At 37.1% G+C, this 19,359-nt stretch overlaps 1 protein-coding gene across 1 annotated transcript in view; it reads right to left on the bottom strand.

Annotated features, from left to right (window-relative positions):
* The window catches only part of NDST4 (N-deacetylase and N-sulfotransferase 4), a 277,966-nt gene extending 262,075 nt beyond the window's left edge, over positions 1-15,891 (bottom strand). Inside the window, exon 1 of the mRNA NM_001192673.1 lies at positions 14,914-15,891. Coding sequence (NP_001179602.1) covers positions 14,914-15,891 — 978 coding nt within the window. The remainder of the gene's footprint in view (positions 1-14,913) is intronic.
* Positions 15,892-19,359: the final 3,468 nt, after the last annotated feature.

Genomic DNA, 19,359 nt, shown 5'->3' with positions numbered 1-19,359 from the left:
CCTATTTTGGTACACAAATCATTCAAATGAAATTCACTTACACTCCAGAGTGTTGCTGCACAGTTGTCAAGCAAAGTCTTCCTATTTCATTCTGCAGAATTTGCTAGGTCGTTTCTTTATTTGTGCCATTTGAAAAAAAAAAGTTTCAAAATAAACACTTCTCAGTAGGAACATTCTTACGTCTTAATTTAGTCTAACGTTTTGAAAGAGAGAGCAATTTATGGTATTTCCATTATATTACTGTAACTTCCTTTACACTGTGAAAATACAGTGTGTACTTTGAGAAGTCAAGGATGCATTTTTTAAGCATCATAAAAGCTTTAATTGCAATTACACAAACTATTATCAACAGTCTAAGAAACTTAAAAACAAAATTTACATATTAGTTATGCAACAGAAACTAAAATTTTATTTAAAATACTCAAATGGGATAGAAATGTAATATTTGAAACACATAGGGTAATTTAAATTTTATGTCTTGATTGTGGGGAGAAACAGAGAACCAATCGTGAGAGTCCATCTTATATACTATTAAATATTGTTTCAGGGGCTAGTATATATTTGGGATTTTGTATGACAAGGACTAATATATTTTTTTTTCCATAAACAATATTTCATACAAAGATGTCTCCACAGACCTTCAAAATGTTACTTTTCCTTTAATTGTACATCAAATACAGCATGTATAAAAACGAAAATTCCTTAAAATAATTAAACAAATTAGACAAACTACCATGGAAAAGAAATACAAAAAAGCAAAATGGCTGTCTGGGGAGGCCTTACAAATAGCTGTGAAAAGAAGAGAAGCAAAAAGCAAAGGAGAAAAGGAAAGATATAAGCATCTGAATGCAGAGTTCCAAAGAATAGCAAGAAGAGATAAGAAAGCCTTCTTCGGCGATCAATGCAAAGAAATAGAGGAAAAAAACAGAATGGGAAAGACTAGAGATTTCTTCAAGAAAATTAGAGATACAAAGGGAACATTTCATGCAAAGATGGGCTCGATAAAGGACAGAAATGGTATGGACCTAACAGAAGCAGAAGATATTAAGAAGAGGTGGCAAGAATACACAGAAGAACTGTACAAAAAAGATCTTCATGACCCAGATAATCATGATGGTATGATCACTCACCTAGAGCCAGATATCCTGCAATGTGAAGTCAAGTGGGCCTTGGAAAGCTTCACTACGAACAAAGCTAGTGGAAGTGATGGAATTCCAGTTGAGTTGTTTCAAATCCTGAAAGATGATGCTGTGAAAGTGCTGCACTCAATATGCCAGCAAATTTGGAAAACTCAGCAGTGGCCACAGGACTGGAAAAGGTCAGTTTTCATTCCAATCCCAAAGAAAGGCAATGCCAAAGAATGCTCAAACTACTGCACAATTGCACTCATCTCACACGCTAGTAAAGTAATGCTCAAAATTCTCCAAGCCAGGCTTCAGCAATACGTGAACCGTGAACTTCCTGATGTTCAAGCTGGTTTTAGAAAAGACAGAGGAACCAGAGATCAAATTGCCAACATCCACTGGATCATCAAAAAAGCAAGAGAGTTCCAGAAAAACATCTATTTCTGCTTTATTGACTATGCCAAAGCCTTTGACTGTGTGGATCACAATCAACTGTGGAAAATTCTGAAAGAGATGGGAATACCAGACCACCTGACCTGCCTCTTGAGAAACCTATATGCATGTTGGGAAGCAACAGTTAGAACTGGACATGGAACAACAGACTGGTTCCAAATAGGAAAAGGAGTACATCAAGGCTGTATATTGTCACCCTGCTTATTTAACTTATATGCAGAGTACATCATGAGAAATGCTGGGCTGGAAGAAGCACAAGCTGGAATCAAGATTGCCAGGAGAAATATCAATAACCTCAGATATGCAGATGACACCACCCTTATGGCAGAAAGTGAAGAGGAACTAAAAGGCCTCTTGACAAAGGTGAAAGCGGGGAGTGAAAAAGTTGGCTTAAAGCTCAACATTCAGAAAACAAAGATCATGGCATCTGGTCCCATCACTTCATGGGAAATAGAGGGGGAAACAGTGGAAACAGTGTCAGACTTTAATTTTTGGGGCTTCAAAATCACTGTGGAAGGTGATTGCAACCATGAAATTAAAAGACGCTTACTCCTTGGAAGGAAAGCTATTACCAACCTAGACAGCATATTCAAAAGCAGAGACTACTTTGCCAATAAAGATCTGTCTAGTCAAGGCTGTGATTTTTCCTGTGGTCATGTATGGATGTGAGAGTGGACTGTGAAGAAAGCTGAGTGCCAAAGAATTGATGCTTTTGAACTGTGTCATTGGAGAAGACTCTTGAGAGTCCCTTGGACTGCAAGGAGATCCAACCAGTCCATTCTGAAGGAGATCAGCCCTGGGATTCCTTTGGAAGGAATGATGCTAAAGCTGAAACTCTAGTACTTTGGCCATCTCATGCGAAAAGTTGATTCATTGGAAAAGACTGATGCTGGGAGGGATTGGGGGCAGGAGGAGAAGGGGAAGACAGAGGATGAGATGGCTGGATGGCATCACTGACCTTGATGGACGTGAGTCTGAGTGAACTTTGGGAGTTGGTGATGGACAGGGATGCCTGGCATGCTGCGATTCATGGGGTCACAAAGAGTCAGACACAACTGAGTGACTGAACTGAACTGATAACTTATAAACAAAATAAGCAAATTTTATCCTTTAAGTTGGCATTTTAAGTGATTTTCAGTTGAGTGTAGCTCAGCTGGTAAAGAATCTGCCTATAATGCAGGAGACCCCGGTTCAATTCCTGGGTTGGGTAGATCTGCTGGAGAAGGAATAGACTACACACTCCAGTATTCTTGAGCTTTCCTGGTGGCTCAGCTGGTAAAGAATCCACCTGCAGTGTGGGAGACCAGGGTTCAACCCTGGTTTGGGAAGATCCCCTGGAGAAGGGAACAGCTACCCACTCCAGTATTCTGGCCTGGAGAACTCCATGGAGAGAGGAGCCTGGCAGTACGTGACTGAGTGACTTTCATTTTAAAATATTACACTTTAAGAATATGTGAGGACTTCCCTGTGGTGGTCCAGTGGTTAAGAATCCGCCTGCCAATGCAGGGGACACGGGTTCAATTGCTGGTCCAGGAAGATCCCTTATATTGCAGAGTAACTAAGCCTGTGTACCAAAACTACTGAAGCTTGTGTGCCTGGAGTACACACTGCATAACAAGGGAAACCATTTCAATAAAAAGCTTGTGCACCACAGCAAAGGATAATTTTAATGATGGTTACTGGACTTATTGTAGTGATCATTTTGTAAAGCATGCAAATATCAAATCACTGGGTAGTACACCTGAAACTCACATAATATTATATGTCAAGTATATTTCAATTAAAAGAAGTAGAAAAGAGTAGTGGGTAGAAATTGTCAATCCCAGCAAAGAGCTCCAGAGCAAAACTCAGAGTATTCATAAAAAGTGATTGGTTGAATGAAAATAAAACACAATGTCTGTGACTGCCTTCACAGCTTAATCTGTTATCTGAATAATAATAATGATAATAACAACAATAGTATATTCTACCTGCTACAAGATTTTATAACCAAGGTGCTCTTCTCCATGATAATTTGATATATTTCAAAATAATGAGTATTTCTACAGGGAGCATAAAAGGAGCAAGTTTTTACTTTGCTTTTCTTGTCAGTCATTCTTCAGATAGGAAACCATTTGTAGTATATTTCAGTGATTATTATTAATAGCACTGCTGCCTAGGCTAAAGAGGCTTATTATACTCTGAGCCAATTAATTGGCTAATTAATTAATCACTATTTAGATAATCACAGAGAATGACAAAATATATAAAACCAATCAGAAAACACTCCCTGTGTTTACCCCTGGGGCTTTTAAGGCGTTAACCATAAGATTGAAGGGCTCTAATAGAGGTTGTTTTCTACTTTGTTGGGAGGTGTCCAGCTTGGTTGCCCTTACCAAAGTATTTTCTAACATCTCCTCTTTCCCATGGAGACAGTTGTTATATCTGAAGCATCAAAATGGAGCTGCATGGACTGTAATTGTGTACTTTCCTGGCGTGTCAAGAGACTGCTCTCTGCTCAGTAATTATTTTATACTATGAACTAACAAAGTGAGCACTCAAGTTAGTGTTAGATCCATTATGATCTAGCTTGTTTTGAGTGTGAATGAATTCAGGACATGTCTAATTTTAAATTAAAACTGAATATATATATGAAAAGCTTTAAAAATGTCCTAAACAGAAAATTATTATACTTGGTAATAAATCTTATTTTAAAATATGCTTTTTAAAGTAATGATAATTGATTGATATGCTGAAAGTAGGTTTAAATGAAAGTATGCTTCTAAAAGCCTCATTTCTAACAAAAAAGAGCCATGTACACAATAAATGATGTCACCAAGAAAATAAATACGTAAAAAATAAAATGCTCTGAATAGACTATAATTTCTGGGCACAATAACTAAAGATGCAGCTTTAGTTTCTTTGTTCATTTAATACTCAACTCCTACATATCATTGCACATGATATATTTATGAGGGATATTTATGAGATAGCATCATTTGGTACATGTCACAATCAATTAGGAGGGGATCCTATTGCAGTTCTTGTTAATCAACGGTTCATAAATAAGAAGGAAACAGTTTCAAAACACCAAATTCCCAATGAAAGACTGTGCTTTTCCTGCTGCATGAACAGTGTTGTTCCCAGTTAGGCATTCTTTTAATTTTCCTGAGGACTACCAATATTTACTGTTTTAGGCTTTCTTCCCCATACCAAGAGAGAAGTTGAGGGGATTCTTATATCTTAATGTCTCATGTCATTAGACCTTAAACCAAACTTCTTATCTTCCTGGCACCATTTCCTCTGTCCAATTCTGCATGTTTATGGACACGCTCAGGCTAAAACTCATGATACTATAGCATTTGCACCTTCTTTTCTGCTCCTTCATTGAGCATGTGCCCAAGACATGTCAGTTCTACGTGGTCTCTCCCATTCTCCCCTTTTTATCCTGACTGCCACCAAGCTCTGTCAATCTAACCAGCCAAGCTCTGTCCAAGCAACTTTCCCATCCCTATCTCATTCAGTGCTCATCACAACTCTGAGAATTGTGTTGGTTTACATTGTTTACACAGGTCTGCAATTTGAGAAGTGGATAAGTTTTCAAACATGTTCAAGGCTGACTAGTAAGAACAGAGGCCCAGAATGAAACCCAAACAAGGCATTGGATTTTAAAAGAGAGCTTAAATGTTCAGGACAAAATAGTCTGTGTTTGATCTGCTACTTATTGGGTAGCTGAGTATTGATACTGCTAAGCCTCATTTTATTCATTCAGAAAATATACAAAATATTTCTTCTCAATGTTGTTTTAATAAATGATATGTGCTTTGTGCTCAGTTGCTCAGAGGTGTCCAACTCTTTGCGACCCCATGGACAGAAGCCTGCCAGGCTCCTCTGTCCATGGGATTTCCCAGCAAGAATATTGAAGTGGGCTGCCATCTCCCACTCCAGGAGATCTTCCCTACTCAGGAATCCAACTCGTGTCTCTTGCTGCATGTCTACACTGCATGTGGATTCTTTACCCCTGAGCTGCCAGGGACGCCCCCATTAAATGATATATTGACTGTTAATGACTAGTCCAGTGCTCAGTGTCTTTTAATATCTTAAATAAATGCTATTTTAAAATGTGCAATAATTATTATGTCTGTCTTGTTGTAATTGGCTCTTTTACAGATCTTCTCAAAAGCATCTCCCTGACTCAAATAATATATTTTTCTTCAACCCTAGATCTGATCATGTCACTTTTTGGCTTAAAATTTTCAATGATTCAAATGGCATTCTGCCCAGAGAGCTCCATAATATGGCCACAAACAAATCTTCAGCATTTAGTTCCACTACTATTTCTTATTTACTTTATCATCCAACTAACACAAGCAACATATCATTTGTCCTCATAGTCTCAGCCAAATCTTAGCTTGGGCTGACCTACTAGCCAAGAATCTACTTCCCCATTTTGATTGGCTACTGTTCTGTCAAACCATCACAGAAGACTCAAGTGTCACCTCCTCCAAGAAATCTCCCTAATTCCTAGAAGAAATATGGTTTCTCTTTCTTTGTTCTCATTGTCCATAGTAATTTTGTAATGGCATATATTGTACTTTGCCTTGTAATGTTGATAATTATGAATGTCTTACTTATACTACTGAAATCAAGAGCCAGATATTTCACATATTTGTGTAAATTCTATAATGAAAAATAATATACAGAGCTCATAGGTGAGAAATAAGTGATGTGAACACTGAATTAGAGTGTATTAATATACAGATTGCCAGGAGAAATATCAATAACCTCAGATATGCTGATGGCACCACCCTTACGGCAGAAAGTGAAGAGGAACTAAAAAGCCTCTTGATGAAAGTTAAAGTGGAGAGTGAAAAAGTTGGCTTAAAACTCAACATTCAGAAAATGAAGATCATGGCATCTTGTCCCATCACTTCATGGGAAATAGAGGGGGAAACAGTGGAAACAGTGTCAGACTTTGTTTTTTGGGGCTTCAAAATCACTGCAGATGGTGACTGCACCACGAAATTAAAAGACGCTTACTCCTTGGAAGAAAAGTTATGACCAACCTAGATAGCATATCCAGAAGCAGAGACATTACTTTGCCAACAAAGGTCCGTCTAGTCAGGGCTATGGTTTTTCCAGTGGTCATGTACGGATGCGAGAGTTGGACTGTGAAGAAAGCTGAGCACCAAAGAATTGATGCTTTTGAACTGTGGTGTTGGAGAAGACTCTTGAGAGTCCCTTGGACTGCAAGGAGATCCAACCAGTCCATTCTGAAGGAGATCAGCCCTGGGATTTCTTTGGAAGTAATGATGCTAAAGCTGAAACTCCAGTACTTTGGCCACCTCATGCGAAGAGTTGACTCATTGGAAAAGACTCTGATGCTGGGAGGGATTGGGGGCAAGAGGAGAAGGGGATGACAGAGGATGAGATGGCTGGATGGCATCACTGACTCGATGGACGTGAGTCTGAGTGAACTCCGGGAGATGGTGATGGACAGGGAGGCCTGGTATACTGTGCTTCATGGGGTCGCAAAGAGTTGGACATGATTGAGCAACTGAACTGAACTGAAGCTATTATACAAACTGCAAGTGTGTTTAATTGAATAGTCAATTTTGAAGAGATATTACTGGTGTATATTTTTATCCTTTTTTAATTCTTATCATTTAAATATGTACTTTTACATAATTGGGGCAATTTTTTAAAAGTGGAGACAAACCCTATTTGCTTCCATAAAGGAATTTTTTTGAAATAATACTTTTTACTTCCATTGACAAAGTTAAATATATGGCCACTTGAAAGGATTCAGAAGAAAAAAAGTAGGATATTTATATTGAGATTTTAAATGAAGGAAGAAAAATTATTACATATATACTGTACAGTGGCTGCCTTCTTCTTAGTGTACTGAAGTCACTATTGACTTTGCCAAAATATTCATAGGTAGCTTCTCTTTCCAGTCAAGCCAAACTCTACTTACAAAAACATTTTAAATGCATCTCAGACAGTAAAGCGTCTGCCTACAATGCAGGAGACCCAGGTTCGATCCCTAGGTCGGGAAGATCCCCTGGAGAAGGAAATAGAAACCCACTGCAGTACTCTTGGCTGGAAAATCCCATGGAAGGAGGAGCCTGGTGGGCTGAAGTCCATGGGGTCGCAAGAGTCAGACATAACTGAGCAACTTCACTTTCTTTCTTTAATATTCATGGCAGCATTATTTACAACTTCCAAGATAGGGAAGCTACCTAAATGTCCTAAATGTCTATCAACAGATGAATGAATAAAGTCGATGTTATATATATATATAGACACACACATTGTGGGAAACTACTCAGCCATAAGAGAGAATGGAATTTTTCCATTTGCAGCAACATGAATGGACTTGGAGGCTATTATGATAATTGAAATAAGTCAGAAAAAGACAGATACTTTATGATAGCATGCATATGTGGAATCTAAAATATACAACAAACGTGAATATAAAATAAAGAAACAGATACAGATAAAGAGAAGAAATTAGTGGTTTACAGTGGGGAGGAGAGTGAAGGACAATAACAGCGGTGAGTGTGAGGTATAAACTGTTGGTTGTAAGGTAGGCTCAAGGATGTACTGTACAACATGGGGAACAGAACCAAAATTTTGTAATTCCTTAGAGGGAAAGTAAACTTTAAAAAGCTGTATAAGCATTTTAAAAAACAAAATATAAAATTACCCAGCTGAAAAATAAATAAAATAAAACATTTGAATTGACAGTAATTTTCTCTATGTTTATATAGAAAATGGATCATTCCTATTATAAACCTTTGGTAGTATCTGCTTTTCCTTTTGAGCTCACTGAGTGTCTTCAAATAGTACATCGACGTTTTTGCACCTGGGCATCTTAAGTAAGTTCTAAATGCAATTCTTCCTGGAGATTTAGAGTCTGAGCCAGTGTCAGGGCTGCAGCTTCACACGTCTAATGGCCCCTCTCTGCGTTAGAGGACTGTTGTTGTGACTGAGCTGTTGCCTTCCGAGGTCTCTGTCATGCTCTCTGCCAAACCCCATGATGTCAAACCCCACGCTTCCTCTATGCCCAGGCCTCTACCCATGTACTTTTTTTTTTCTTTTTTCAGAAAGAAGACATGCCCACAAACCCTGACCCACTCATTCTTGCCATGAAGTATCTTGAGAACTGCCTTCCCCCATCTGCCCGAGCCACTGCCTAGGTCTGACGCTACACTGGCCGAGTGCACACTGACTCACCTGCCTGGAAACTGCCCAGGAACTTTGAAATGATGCTTGCTTGATTCCGACGGGCCATCCACCCAGTTCCTGCTGCCTGGACTGTTCTGCTTTGCTAAATTTATACTGCCTGATGATGTATCATATCTGGATTCCATCTACCACATACCAGCATTTTCTTTTAGCCTCCTCTTTATAACTGTGACTCCAAAGATATCAAGGATTCTTTTAAAAATGCTTTTCTATTAATTTGTCAAATATAACAAACCCATTTCAATGTTAGTTGAATGTTAGTAAGCTCATCTTTTCAATTGCCAATGTAGCCCTCTGTGTAGATGTTCATAGCATCAATAATTTTCTATTTTCTTACATCACTTCTTTAGGTATCATGGGATTTTTTTTTCTGTATCTCATCTAACCCTTATTAAAAGCAATAACAAAAGTTTCAAATTCTAGGATAGATTTCTTCTTTCCTACTCATAGTAATCTGGTTTCTGTTAAACATTGTAATTCTTATAAAACTTTAAACTAGGATTTTATTTAGATATTTACATTAATAATGGAAACCTCAAATATTTTTATGAGGTCATTTTCTTATTGTAAGAGGGCTTTTAAGTAGGTATTGGAACTAATCAAAACTCATTTCCCTGAACTTCAAGAGCCTCTATTAAGTTGTTCCTTTACATCTATTAATTTAGCTACTCCATTTTAGTCATTCAATTTGCACAATTTATTACCTTTGTGCTATAAATCTTTGAACATAGGGTTTTCAATGTAAGAAATATGTAGTCATTTAAATGTGTAAAAAATCTATATTAAGACATTAGTAAATTGCTTTATCTGGATCAAACTATAGTAACAGTCTAGGTACAGATCTATTAAAAGCAATATGTGGGGGAAAAAGTAAAATGAATCAGCCTATTAACCACTTATTTTGGACTTCAGGTCTACAACAGAGATTTTCTTTTTCCCACTAGTTTTGTCTGTCTTTAAAAATATACATATAACTTCTTTAGAGACAAAGCTCAAATCTATCCTTAAATTATTGTTTTTTAAGGTCTTAAATAGTAAGTCAATTCTGAGACTAATTAGTTCTGTACTTATCAGTTAAAAAACAGTATAATAATTGTCAGTATAATGTTTTTATATTATGTCTAAGGTTTCCTCTTATGTATGCTGGGATATAATTAGATGTATCACTATGCCAAAGCCTTTGACTGTGTGGATCACAATAAACTGTGGAAAATTCTGAATGAGATGGGAATACCAGACCACCTGATCTGCCTCTTGAGAAATTTGTATGCAGGTCAGGAAGTAACAGTTAGAACTGGACATGGAACAGCAGACTGGTTCCAAATAGGAAAAGGAGTACGTCAAGGCTGTATATTGTCACCCTGCTTATTTAACTTCTATGCAGAGTACATCATGAGAAACGCTGGACTCGAAGAAACACGAGCTGGAATCAAGATTGCTGGGAGAAATATCAATAACCTCAGATATGCAGATGACACCACCCTTATGGCAGAAAGTGAAGCGGAACTCAAAAGCCTCTTGATGAAAGTGAAAGTGGAGAGTGAAAAAGTTGGCTTAAAGCTCAACATTCAGAAATCGAAGATCATGGCATCTGGTCCCATCACTTCATGGGAAATAGAGGGGGAAACAGTGGAAACAGTGTCAGACTTTGTTTTTCTGGGCTCCCAAATCACTGCAGATGGTGACTGCAGCCATGAAATTAAAAGACGCTTGCTCCCTGGAAGGAAAGTTATGACCAACCTAGATAGCATATCCAGAAGCAGAGACATTACTTTGCCAACAAAGGTTCATCTAGTCAAGGCTATGGTTTTTCCTGTGGTCATGTATGGATGTGAGAGTGGACTGTGAAGAAGGCTGAGTGCCGAAGAATTGATGCTTTTGAACTGTGGTGTTGGAGAAGACTCTTGAGAGTCCCTTGGACTGCAAGGAGATCCAACCAGTCCATTCTGAAGGAGATCAGCCCTGGGATTTCTTTGGAAGGAATGATGCTAAAGCTGAAACTCCAGTACTTTGGCCACCTCATGCGAAGAGTTGACTCATTGTAAAACACTCTGATGCTGGGAGGGATTGGGGGCAGGAGGAGAAGGGGAGGACAGAGTATGAGATGGCTGGATGGCATCACTGACTCGATGGACGTGAGTTTGAGTGAACTTTGGGAGTTGGTGATGGACAGGGAGGCCTGGTGTGCTGCAGTCCATGGGGTTGCAAACAGTCAGACACGACAGAACTTAGAACTTATATACAGTAAATATCCAGAGACTAAGTGGATGAATGTTCTCAATAAATATAAAGACATATAAAAATGCTAGTAATGATGTTTGCTTGCCAACAGAGAAAATAATGACATGTCAACAGAATCGATGAAAGTCACAGAACTATTGGTAGCATCAATAATAAGTTTCATTTTGTTGCCAATGTGAAAACCTATATTCACCATGCTCAAGATTTTTAAAAACCCGCATCAAGAAAGAGCAATTATTTTGTCTTAAGTAAACTATGAAAAAAGAACATATCTTCTCAATTCTCTCAAATTTCTATGGGTATGTGTGTGCGCTAATTTGCTTCAGTTTTATCTGGGCTTTCCTGATAGCTCAGTTGGTAAAGAATCCACTTGCAATGCAGGAGATCCGGGTTTGATTCCCGGGTCAAGAAGATCTGCTAGATAAGGGATAGGCTACCCCCTACAGTATTCTTGGGCTTCCCTTGTGGCCTCCCTTGCAGGCAGAAAAGAATCTGCCTGCAAAGTGGGAGACCTGGGTCCAATCCCTGGGTTGGGAAGATACCCTGGAGAAGGGAAAGGCTACCTATTCCAGCATTCTGTCCTGGAGAAATCCATGGACTGTATAGCCCACGGGGTCGCAAAGAGGCAGACAGGACTGAGTGACTTTCACTTCATTTCACTTAACTTGTCTGACTCTTTGCAATCCAATGGACTGTAGCCCTCCAGGCTCCTCTGTCCATGGGATTGTTCCGGCAAAATACTGGAGTGGGTTGCCATGCCCTCCTCCAGGGGATCAAACCCACATCTCTTATGTTTTCTGCATTGGCAGACCGGTTCTTTGCCACCAGTGCCATCTGGGAAGCCCTTCTATGATTATATCAAGTGTTATAACCAAGGATAAAATATTATTCATAGAAATAGGTTAGCAGGCTTCAAGAAGACTGAACATTAAATGTTTAATAATCAGAATGGTCCTTTTACCTTTCTCTAAAAGCTGCATCATCTAACTGATATCACTTTGGTAATGAACGTTATAATTAAGGGCTTTCTTGATGGCTCATATGGTAGAGTCTGCCTGAAATGCAGGACACCCTGGTTCAGTGAAACTAAACATAAGCAAGAAAGAATAAATTCAAGCATATAAGACATCATCCTCTACAGCCTAAAGTCAGCGTGCTGAGTGCTTTAGATTTACAGGAAGTGCTTTGTGATTGCCTTGAGGACCATACACAAACAAACCATGACCATATTTTCTGACTTCATCCATGGGTAATATTTCAAAATCTTTAGAAATACAATTAGTTTCTGGAAGTTTCTATAGATTAAATTTATCTGATATCTTGAGTTTTTAGATACACAATGAAATTTTATTAACAATCAGATGACAGTCACTCTAATTGTCTGAGCTTGATTTTGCTTCCCTTAGAAAAGGACATATTAATTTCTATGTCAGTGACTTTGGTCAGATAAGGGAACAATGAAATGCAAATTTCTAAAAAAAAACAACTAGATATACTGTAGTTTACCTAGTTTATGTAGTTTATCTGGCAGAATCATTTAATAGAAAGAATATAGACTGAAAAACCTGCATTGTTTTCACTGCACCAAATTCTATGCCATAAAAATACTAATTCTTCAGCAGTTTGATCCAGAATCTCTATCTCAAAGTGAGAAAAATGACTCAAGTAATAATATGCTAATATATTTTTTGTCCATAGAGTGAGGTGGTGCTACAGACAAGGCTGTGTTTGAATTTGCTCTTAATTACTCCCAGCTCTATGCCCTAGTCTAATTGTGAGAGTGGCCAGGGAGGCTCTTATCACACATATAACCAACAGTTTTCAAACGAAACCCTCCAGCTTTCCTCAAACTGTCCTGTGGAGGAACAGAATAGCTCTACTCTCTAATTTGGAATAATATAGAAAAATCTCACCAGCCATCCAATACCCTCGCTCTGGAAAATTCAGGGAGATTTTCAGGGAGAATGGACTTTTCCTCACATATTAGTGTGTAATGAAATGTTATACTGCCAGAAAAGGAACATGAGGATGAAGTACAGGGAGAATGCAGAACTTTTCTTTGAACAGTTCGAGATCATTTGCCACAAAATCATTTTTACCCAAAAAATAATAGTCAAAGGAGAAATCAAATGCCCAAGATTAAAAGTATGACTTTTATATTGAAAGACAACATTTCCTTATTGACTTATAAGTAACCCAACATGTTACTTCAGTCCCAATCAAGTTTCTGATATTCTTTGATTAATAGTTCTGAGAGAGCCAGATACAACACCCAAAGGGGCAAAAAAGAGGATTTTCTTCAAAGTGACACTTACCCTGGTCACTTGTGAGTGTGAGTGTATGTGTGTGTAGGATATAAAAATAGTAAACAAATGCACAGTTATACACACTATATGATTATCTGCCTGTGGCATTGCTCCAGCCTTTGTCAAATTTCAGTATTCTGTTATTTTGTTTGGGGTTATGTCACTCAAAAAGTCATCAGTAATCCTTGAAAATTATATGAGTAGTGGTAAATAGCTATGTTTTTCTATTGAGAATAAGTGATAAAGTTGAATTAGAGCTGAAAAATTTGTTAAGAGTTATAAAGAAGTTTTTCAATTCATATAGCTGATTAGATTAAAATTAGGAAAATCTTTTCAGGATTTCAGAAAAGGAATCACTCAGAAAACCATTTGCACCACATGAACTTGCCTTAAGTTTATGACTTTAAAATTAAAACAAAAGTAGAATTTATACTAACTTAAAGACATAGTAAAGACTCAAAATGTGAAAAAAAAAAAAAAAAAAAACCCAGAAAATCTAGCCAGGATTCAAGATGGATCACTTAATCTCTTTATAACAATGTCCAAAGTGAGATATTTTATTATAAAGGTCATGAAGTATTAGGATGGGTAGAAAAGCTGTTATTTTGAAGTAGTACTGAGGTTTCATCTTTGAAGGATAAAATGCCTAATAGCAGAAATTCAAAAAAGATGACATGATCTTAACAATCTCTAGTTAGTTTATTATTCTAAGCTGTGCCCTATTATTTTTGTTTATACGTTTGCTAAAATCATTTGCTCACAGAATGAATTTAATTATATATAAAACAAGATAGACACAAGTGAGAATGTTGAATCAAGATAATAAAAAAAGGGAATTTTTCTCAGAATTACCTGCCCAAACTAGTAAAACATGTTTGACTTTTTCTTTATCTGATAGCAATCACAGGGTGAATTTGCTATACTGCAGTCAACTTGACCATAATTTAGAAGTACTCCCAATGACACTGTTAGCTAAAGTGATGTGATAATAGAGGGTAGCCTCCTGAGGCTAAGTTTAATACCACATTCCCTATAAAACTAGTTTTGTTCATATCTATATTTACAAGTATATGAACACTTCATATAAGCAAGTGCTATGCTTACTTGTTATAGAAAAGACTTGGGCTGCTTCTCTATCCTATATTTCAAGCACCATTTTCAAACCCATGTAGGGCAGGAGAATCCATCCAGTGACGGATTTTCATGACTGTCTTCGTCTCATTGCTACAAACTGCAACATGTGTGGAGCAAAGAAGGCTGTTCTATGGGGTACTCACTCCAACAGGTAAAGCGTAAGAGACCAAGTGATTAAGATCAAAGAAACTTTGGGGTATTTTAATTTTATGCCCCTCAGAAGCATTTCAGGAGTGGATAAGGAATGGAGGAATAGTTAAGGTTTAGTTCAAGGTTGTTTTATTTTTTTAATTTTACTTTATCTCAAACTTACTGCATCTTAAATTTTTGAGTAATTTGGAATCTAAAATATTCAAAATGATATTTTATCAATACCACAGAGTTAGTGAAAGAAAAATAATATTGCTATTTATAAATGTTCTTACCTTCACATCTTTGACATTCATCCTTGTTCCTTCCTTCCCAACAAAGATATCATCAATGTCCACAAGGATATACCTGTCCAAAGACAAGGTCAGCCTCTTCCCTGACAGGAAGGAGATGGCATCTATGAAGATGAGCTTGTGCAGCCAAAAGTTTAAGTTGTTGCCAAAAAGAACTCGCTGAATTCCATCATGCAGTCCCAGATCCTGAATCACCGTCGCATAGAGTGGTTTGCCGGACAAGGATAAAAGGGATTTTTCTGTCTGTAATTCAGTTAAGAGTACAGGCTGGTAGGTTGAATGATTATATTGGAAAATCGTCCAGTCTTCCCCAGGAAGAGGGCCTTTCTCAACCTTGGGGGCTTTGGTAATATGCAGCAAAGGAGAATGAGGGTTGACGAAACAGTCCTTTAGAGCTAGATTATTGAAAAGGTTTAATGGAAAACCTTTTAACTGTGTACTTGGTGAGCTGTTTTCATTGGCTTTATGAAAACCAATTATACTAACACTGTATTCCACACAGTATTTTTCTAAGAGCTCTCGATTCCATGAGTCCATGCTAACATACTTCAGAATATTTTCATAAATAACTAAAATATATTTCCCTTTGCCATTGTCTGTTAGAGGAGGTATATCTCCCTTGCCAGGGGCAATGACCATGTGGTGCTGAAATCGGCTGGACTCCAAGATAGCAATAATATCTTGCCCAAGTTGAGAGTATTGGCTCTCCACAAACAGGAGGACAATAGGGTCAGTTTTGGATGTATCAATAGGTTTAACTGTCTTCAGCTCCATTGACCGGTAAGGTAGGATTTTAACATCAGTACATCCTGCTTCTGCAGTAGTCTCAATAAGTGTCATTTCCTGTTTATAGCCAGAGTAGAGGAAATAGGCAGAGATGACAATGCTCACCAAGCAAAAGGTGGCTAAGAGAACAATCAATGTTCGAAAACTTCTCCGAAGCTTCACAATAAGATTCATTTTTTTTAAAAATGAGGCTTTGGAAGCTTTTTCCAAATTACTTTCCTAAAGTGCCATCATGAATAAAGTATGAGATGGTACAAATGCCACTTCCCAAACGTTCATGTAACCATTGCAAACCATGTAAAATGCGTGATGGGATCTCAAGCAAGTTAAAGCAGCAGAACAGTGGACCAGGATAGAAAAAGTTGAAGAGATTTTGAATATGTCCAATACCAGAAATTGCTGTAGAGTCCTTGAAACATTACCTGAAAAAGAGAAAAAATATAATGACTAACATAAAAATAGTAATCTAAGTTATTTGTGGGTATACCTATGCTGATACATAAGAAATATACATATCAAAGATAATTTTAGTGTGTTGATATGCTAAAATATTAATAGCCTAAGGTTTACAGTCTAGATTTTACTACATAGATTGTAGTTGATTTTTCTACATAGATTGTAGTTCATTTTTCATGTCCTCAACAATATAAAACCCTATTAGATTTTACCTATTTGATTGCCATATATCAATATATAGAAACACAGATTGAGATCATTTTACAAACTAGTCATCTCAAAAAAAAAAATGGTAAGAAAAAAGGTTTAGTGTATAATGGTCATATCATGCAACTTGCTTCCATAATCCTGGTAAACACTATATACTTATAGAATTAGGAAATCATGTATCTGCATGGGTTTAGAACACTGGAGCATGCTCTTAAGTATGTACTTAGGTATATGGATTATAAGGTGAGAGAATGATTTTGTCTCAAATAAACAGTACTTAAGGACTTTTCCCTTTGGAAATATTATTTTCTGAAGTTACAGGGAGACACCTGGCCCTCTTCAGCAAAACAACCAAAATAAAGGATTTCTTTTTCTCCATTACCAGAAGAAAAGTGACAGAGAAGCTATGGGACAAAGAAGACAATGGGAACGGGATCTTCAGAACTGTCTAATGAAATAGAGGCCAGAAGCATCTTCTAGATGAGAAGAAAAATCTTCACATGCTTTTCTCAGAGCATATTCCTAAATTTGGCTGATATCTCTTATCAGAATTAAAATTGTTTTCCATATTAACTTTTATCCAACAAACTACTTTCTACCATTCAAAAGAAAAATAATACATCAGTTGAGTAGTTCAGTCGCTCAGTCGTGTCCACATCTTTGTGATCCCATGAATCGCAGCACGCCAGGCCTCCCTGTCCATCACCAACTCCCGGAGTTAACTCAGATTCACATCTATCGAGTCAGTGATGCCATCCAGCCATCTCATCCTTCGTTGTCCCCTTCTCCTCCTGCCCTCAATCTTTCCCAGCATCAGGGTCTTTTCAAATGAGTCAGCCCTTCACATGAGGTGGCCAAAGTACTGGAGTTTCAGCTTTAGCATCATTCCTTCCAAAGAAATCCCAGGGCTGATCTCCTTCAGAATGGACTGGTTGGATCTCTTTGCAGTCCAAGGGACTCCCAAGAGTCTTCTCCAACACCACACTTCAAAAGCATCAATTCTTCAGTACTCAGCCTTCTTCACAGTCCAACTCTCACATCCATACCTGACCACAGGAAAACCATAGCCTTGACTAGACGGACCTTTTTGGCAAAGTAATATTACTTTTGCTTTTGAATACGCTATCTAGGTTGGTCATAACTTTCTTTCCCAGGAGTAAGCGTCTTTTAATTTCATGGCTGCAGTCACCATCTGCAGTGATTTGGGAGCCCCCCAAAAAGTCTGACACTGTTTCCACTGTTTCCCCATCTATTTCCCATGAAGTGATGGGACCAGATGCCATGATCTTTGTTTTCTGAATGTTGAGCTTTAAGCCAACCTTTTCACTCTCCACTTTCACTTTCCTCAAAAGGCTTTTTAGTTCCTCTTCACTTTCTGCCATAAGGGTGGTGTCATCTGCATATCTGAGGTTATTGATATTTCTCCCAGCAATCTTGATTTCAGCTTGTGCTTCTTCCAGCCCAGCGTTTCTCATGATGTACTCTGCATATAAGTTAAATAAGCAGGGTGACAATATACAGCCTTGACGTACTCCTTTTCCTATTTGGAACCAGTCTGTTGTTCCATGTCCAGTTCTAACTGTTGCTTCCTGACCTGCATATAGGTTTCTCAAGAGGCAGGTCAGGTGGACTGGTATTCCCATCTCTTTCAGAATTTTCCACAGTTTATTGTTATCCACACAAGTCAAAGGCTTTGGCATAGTCAATAAAGCAGAAATAGATGTTTTTCTGGAACTCTCTTGCTTTTTTGATGATCCAGTGGATGTTGGCAATTTGATCTCTGGTTCCTCTGCCTTTTCTAAAACCAGCTTGAACATCTGGAAGTTCACGGTTCACGTATTGCTGAAGCCTGGCTTGGAGAATTTTGAGCATTACTTCACTAGCGTGTGAGATGAGTACAACTGTGCAGTAGTTTGAGCATTCTTTGGCATTGCCTTAAATAATACATGGAAACCATTAAAAAAAATTTCCCCAAACTGCCTCACCAACCTGGATATAATTTTCCATTATAATTTTTGTGTTTTTATTATGTTCTTAATTTGTGATACATATACTGTAAGTTGTGTGTTATTGATGTACTATGTCATAGAGAACAAATTAAACTGTTTTATAATATGAGCTGTACATTCCATCACTTTGTAAATTTTTAATATTTATTTTAAAAATTGTTCATTTGAATAAACTGAAAAATTATGCATATTATTTATTATTAGATTATTAGAGATTAAATTTTTAGAAGATTGTTAGATTAAATGATTACAGATATGAGCATATCATTACTTCCATTTTATGTTTTTATGTTCTCAAATACGTTTTTCCTTACTTAGTAATTTAAATTAAAAAAATCAACAAGTTGAAAAATAATATGTGTCAGATTTTGGAAAAAAATTTAAGCAATCTCAAAAGCTAACAATTTAAAAATTTTAAATTTCTACCAAACATTTTTATTTTTCAGATTCCAAATATGTAAATAGACATGGTTTCTCCCCTTTGAAAGAGTGAACCAATTCTGAAAATCTTCCCACTGATTTCAAATTCACTTTAAAGGAAAATTAACGCCATATGCCAGGACTTACAAATATGCTGTTATCAAATATAATTTTTAAGTGACTATTTGATTCCCCCAAAACCTTTCAATTGTTTTAAAGTTTTGCTCCCTGTGAACAAATTAAATTATATTTTACTGAAAAGAAATAAAATACAGTTGTATTTTATTAGGTTTGATATAAAATATATAAAACAATTATGGTATGGTCTACCATATACTTTTATGTTTATTTGAAAATGTTCATAAAGTAAATTTTAAAAATCAAATTAAACTGCATAAAATAATTATTAAAAGAGATTTGAAATTTGCCAAAGAAAATTATCCAGTCTTTATCATATTTTCCCCAGACTTCTCCAAATTTAAGTATTTGATTAAAAAATCTACTTACGGAAACGGAATCTGTTGCAATTACACCTCCACCTTGCATC

The sequence above is a fragment of the Bos taurus genome, chromosome 6 (genome assembly GCF_002263795.3).
Source record: "Bos taurus isolate L1 Dominette 01449 registration number 42190680 breed Hereford chromosome 6, ARS-UCD2.0, whole genome shotgun sequence".
Taxonomy (NCBI): Eukaryota; Metazoa; Chordata; class Mammalia; order Artiodactyla; family Bovidae; genus Bos; species Bos taurus.
This window is presented reverse-complemented; position numbering and strand designations above follow the sequence as displayed.